This window comes from Nansenia antarctica, assembly GCF_963989245.1.
Source record: "Nansenia antarctica genome assembly, chromosome: 7".
Taxonomy (NCBI): Eukaryota; Metazoa; Chordata; class Actinopteri; order Argentiniformes; family Microstomatidae; genus Nansenia; species Nansenia antarctica.
This window is the reverse complement of record NC_137677.1, coordinates 12,426,492-12,432,057: the sequence shown is the minus strand read 5'-3', so window position 1 is coordinate 12,432,057 and position 5,566 is coordinate 12,426,492. Positions and strand designations below refer to the sequence as shown.

The window sequence follows — 5,566 nt, the reverse complement described above, 5'->3', positions numbered from 1 at the left end:
AAATGTCAACATTTTAAAAATAACACCACATAGGCATTAATAAACACCTAATGGATCAGATTATGTAAAAAAAACTCAATTTTGACAAAAATGGAGATAGAACCTTATCATTCTAACGTCATGAGTTCTTGCAGTAGGCCTAATCATTACTTTAGATAGGGATATTTAGATGCACTGTATATATTTACTTGACATTTTCGCACTGAATACATACATGCATGTTTGCGCGGACAGGCGCACGTGTGGCGAGGGATATACGCACTTTCCTTTAGATCAGTCGGAGGGGAATAAAGTCTTAGTGTAAATCACTTTTCCGACTGGCACCGCACATTAAACAACCGTGGCATGATTCCCTTTCTCTCAGCACATCCCTTCCCTATTTCCTTATCAGCTCGTTCACCATTTCATTTCTTTCAAATGAGAATTCAGGGACCCCCAAAATTCAAGCCCGGGTCTTCAAACAACAGAACTATGGTTTACTTTTTCTTCTGTCAAAATGGTATCCCAGATCCAATTTTAGATAAACTGGGTTTAGAAATTATGCTTTTTGGTGTTTCAGAGACAATAGTTAATATTCTGAAATGAGATCATGGTGTATGGGCCTATATGCCTATTCCTAAACCATTTCCCAATATTTCTCACCAACAAAATAATGTTGTGAAGAGTGAACACATTACTGATAAGACACATGTTTGTCCACATGGAATCATCAACATCAACAATCATCATCCTCCTCATCCTCTTCATTCCAACCCGTGTCTCCAGTGATTGTGAGAACTGCAGCTGATTCATACTATTGGTTAAAAAACTGAGTGATTTCCCAATGTACAGTTCACAATGGAAATTAGCATGGCAAGATGCAGAGAGAGATACTCAAAAGCTACACATCAGTCTTAATTCTGCAACGATGATTTCAGGGTGACATTAAAAGACAATAATGCAAATGACCCATGGCATTCAATTAAAAGTGTCACGTCCCCCCACTTTTGTTTCGTGTGTTTTATATTTGTGTGTGAGGAAAGAAAAGGGCCTTGTGTCGCCTCTTCATTGACTTTTATCACTAAATGAAGCATATAAATGACCTGAAAGCGTTGGCTGTCGCATTAAATAAAATAAAATAAAGAACAATTATCCTCTCTTTTTCTCTGATCTCGCGCTGAAAGGAGTCCTGGGAAGATAAGGCAGATTGAATTCGTCTATGGAAGCAATGGCTCTCTGTTGTCCTCAAATAAAAACGTCTAGGGGAAGAGTTAAAGAGAGATTTAGGGCGTCTATAATTTCGAATCATAATTTCGCTCCATTATTTTCCTCAGATGCCATTTATTTGTATTTTATTTTTTAAGCAGTGAAGAATCTGACTGTGCCATTTCAACCTGGGAGAAGGGATCACAGGTGATTAATTGCCATGAAGGGGTCATGAATTACCATCTAATTACACGCACAGTTTATTATAACTAATAATTATGCTTACATTGTAAAATGCCAAAATATTTTAAAATACATATTTTTAGGCTAAATAGGTTAGGCTGCTGTAAGCAAGTATAATAATGAAAAGAAATACCTTCCTCCATTCACTCATCAACACTAAACAAACAATAAATTATAGCCTATCCTTACATCATGTTAAGCAGCAGCAAGTCGACGTATATTGAGCTATATGATTGCTAAGCTTATAGCTAGATCAATGTAATAGCCTATTGCAAAAAAAATACATATTTTCTAGCGCTTTTTTATTTAAGTGCTCCTGAAAGTAATTATAATTGTCCAATTTCAAAGTTGAATCTGGTCGCTTTAGGGGGTTGATCTAAAACTTCATATTCGGTTCAATGAAGTATCACCCTAATTTACAGCGCCAGATAAGAGCTAAGTCTGTCATAAAAATCTGAGGCTGCCCGTCTCCTCCCCCTCCCTCCCCAATATTGAATTGCACCTTGGGCAATAGTGCAGAATCGTGAATCTTAACTTCTCCCAGCATATGTTCCTGGCAGATAAGTAAACAATCTGGATGTGAAATGAACATTTTAATTAATACAGTAATGCTATTACACCTCCGCGTGTGCAAATCCCATTCCATATCCTGCGACAATAGACGAAAGTGCAGGCAAATTCCAATCCCCTGTTTCATCCAATTGTTCTGAAAGCTTGTTTTCCTTTTGAATTAAAATAATCATTGCTATAATTTCAGACACATTTCTCATTCGGAAAAAAAACATAACAAATGGCCCGCCGCGAGTTTGTATTCCTTCCTTTCAACTTGCTGAGTGCTGTATTGTCACAGCAGCAAGTTATGACATGTTTAGCTACTCCAATTCGACGTGTAAATAGAAAGAACATACAATAGGCCTATGTTTTGGCAGGGAACGGTGATTATAGGCCCATTTAACTATTTAACTTTAACTAAATTTCAGCCGTAGTTCAAAAAGAATGATTGAAACTAAAAGAAACCACCTAAGAGCATACATATAACCGTTGAGCTCCAAAACACACAGACACACACAGACAGACAGACAGACAGACAGACACACACACACACACACACACACACACACACACACACACACACACACACACACACACACATATTTTTAGTCTATAAATCATTTGAAATAGATGTATGTCTAGCCTTATTGTTCACTAAAGTTTACATTTTGCATGATATTAACATCTAAACAAGACTCCCTACTTATGTGGTTTAGCACTCAAACAGGTCTGACGAGCGCGATCCCTGAAGGGGATGCCTCTAACTGCACAGTCAAACATCAAAGACCGCAATCGGTTCATTTCAGTGTCACTGAGGGGCACACACACCTTAATTCAATGAACATGGTGCAACCAGTTTGAAAACACTGGCATCGCAACCAAATTGCGGAAGCTATTCCTTTGAAAGAAAGGAGAGAAATACAGAAGCTTGACAACTTCTCAGCCACACATACAAAGAGATCAATCATCATAAGGATTAAATGGTGAGATTGCATGACAAAGGCTATAGGCCTACCTATCATGAATAGTTATTAATAACTGAATTGATGTGAAGGCACAAGTAGTATTTACAGAGGTCATGGCCATAATTGGGTTTGATAACAATTGATGAGCAACACTGTGAGAAGTGACACGCATGTCAGTGCGAGTTAGTGTACGCCAGATGGGATCAAGTCCTCGAAGTGCTCGACAGGTTATTCCACGTTGGCTCGGAGATGTACTTTTGTTTTTGTTTTGTTTTAAACGTATTAGGCTTTTGACACCTGGCCATATTAATTTGATGTTGTTGTCAAAACACACACACACACACACACACACACACACACACACACACACACACACACACACACACACACACACACACTTGGGCCTATTGGTTCCAGACTGACACTTGCAACTTTTCTCAAAACCCTACTGCAATCAAATGACGCAGTTAATTGGAAGAGGGAAACGCGTAGGCCATGTCTAGGTTAGCTATAGAAGTTGTTGTTCTCGCGAAATCTCTTATTTGCAGTCGGCTTTCAATGAAGTCCATTTCAACTGCTTATTGGACATGTTTAATGCACTACAGGTCTATCAAATGTAGCCTACCCCAAATAAACGAGCATATAGCATGCTTTCTTGTAGTGAATCAAATAACATGTCAGATATTGCACAATATGTGTAGCCTAATTTGTCTTCTGACACGTCTGAAGATTTTTATACAATGCTGTGTGACCCTTACAATGACGAAATTGAAATCATATAACCATACAGGAATTTAATATTTTTGAAGACAGATTGTCTTTATTCAAAACGTCTTTGCTCGACAGTTGAACAAAGCACCGAGGTATAACCCTTCGAGATACATTTTCCTTTCCATAACATGACAGATTTTAAATGACCATCTTAGATAAAAAATACAACATTAACTGCTCAACTTCCAATAGAAGTAATTCCTCAAAACAAAAATGACTTGTGACTATTAGCACTGAACCACAGGAAAAATGCAAAATTAAACATATTAAATTATATTTTTTTTCATTTGTTATTTTAAATAGACTGTCTTGTTGTATGTGCCAGTTCGATAAATATAAACAATATAACCCGTATATTTATTCAACTCAGGAGGTCCTAATTTGACCCTATCAATAGGCTACCATCTGAAAATCCAGACTGCCAAAATGCTATACATTATACAGGAAACAAGAAGGCTAATCGTAAATTGTGCAAGCCAAATTTGAACATCAAATAATAATAATATCAATTATCAAAACAAAAAATTATCATAGCATTAAAATGTACATAATAAATAAAGTGAAAGGCCTCCTTTTTCCGGTAGCCATTAATAAACGTTATAACATTTACAATTCTTACATGTTCACAGGGCACCTGCAGCCTTACATCTATTCCCAGTTCCATGCTGAGGTCAAGAACTTGAGTCTTGTTAGATCTTGTTAGAAGTTTTTTGGCCCGTTTTTTGCTCATAAGTCCAAAGCAATAACTTTTGCATGTCTCTTTTTTTGGCGCACTGTCCATACATGCATTGGCTGTATTCAAGTAACGGGTTTAAAAGAGAAGTCGTTACATAGCAGTGGCATGTGCTGATGAATATGGGTCTATCCCAGCCTTGGTCATACCTGGGAAAAGTATATAGGCGACCGGGGGCTGTAGACTTGACGCCGACCAGGCGGTACAGTTACAGGGCACCACGTACCCCGGGTTGGTGGGCGACGGGTGGGTGTGGGTGTGCTGGCTGTGACACCCCAAACTGCCGAACGCCCCGTTCTGGTATCCCAAAGAGGTGTAGGGCAAAGTGCTGCCGGTCAACCCGTGGGGCATCTCTGTCATCTTCTGAATGGCGCTGGAGCTGAACTGACTCGGGTCCAAGAAGGAGTAGGGTAACGACGTCGGTGGCATGAACGCCCTGGCTTTCTCAGACGCGCTCAACAGAGATTCCGCGGACATGGGTCCTAGTCCTTTCAAGTGGTCCGTGTCCCCCAGGTAAGGCAGCGGGAAAACGTACCTGTCTTTCTTAAGTAAATTCTTGGGTTTGCGCCGGGGTCTGTACTTGTAGTCGGGGTGCTCTTTCATGTGCTGTGCCCGCAGCCGCTTCGCCTCGTCGATGTACGGCCGCTTTTCTGATTCTGAGAGCAGCTTCCACTCCGCGCCGAGTCGTTTGCTTATTTCGGAGTTGTGCATTTTGGGATTCTCCTGTGCCATTTTCCTCCTCTGACCCCGGGACCAGACCATGAATGCGTTCATAGGTCTCTTGATGTGATCTACGGGCTTTGACATTTTTCAAGACAGTTACTTTTTATCCCAATTTTAGAATAAACGAGAAAAGTTCTAAAAAATCAACCGAGAAACAAATCTTGTTTCACCTGTCTAACGGGCATGCACAGATCATAGCCTACCACTTCTTTAAATGCTTGAGACAGAGTCTAAATAAAACAGCATCAATAAAAATCCATCGGCCAATTTTCCCGAGTTAAGGAAACGTGCGCTTATAAGTCCAATACTGTCTTTTTCTAAACCGTGCCTAGGTGGAAATCAAAACAGCAACACGGACACAAAATCCACCGAGGTGAAGCGAAGTTTCCGCGGT

At 39.7% G+C, this 5,566-nt stretch overlaps 1 protein-coding gene across 1 annotated transcript; it reads right to left on the bottom strand.

The window, feature by feature from the left end:
- Window positions 1–4,542: 4,542 nt before the first annotated feature.
- sox14 (SRY-box transcription factor 14) lies at window positions 4,543–5,256 on the bottom strand (the record flags this gene model as incomplete). Its single annotated transcript, XM_080535725.1, has 1 exon — window positions 4,543–5,256. The coding sequence occupies one exon, from the start codon at window positions 5,254–5,256 to the stop codon at window positions 4,543–4,545; it is 714 nt and encodes a 237-aa protein (XP_080391851.1).
- Window positions 5,257–5,566: the final 310 nt, after the last annotated feature.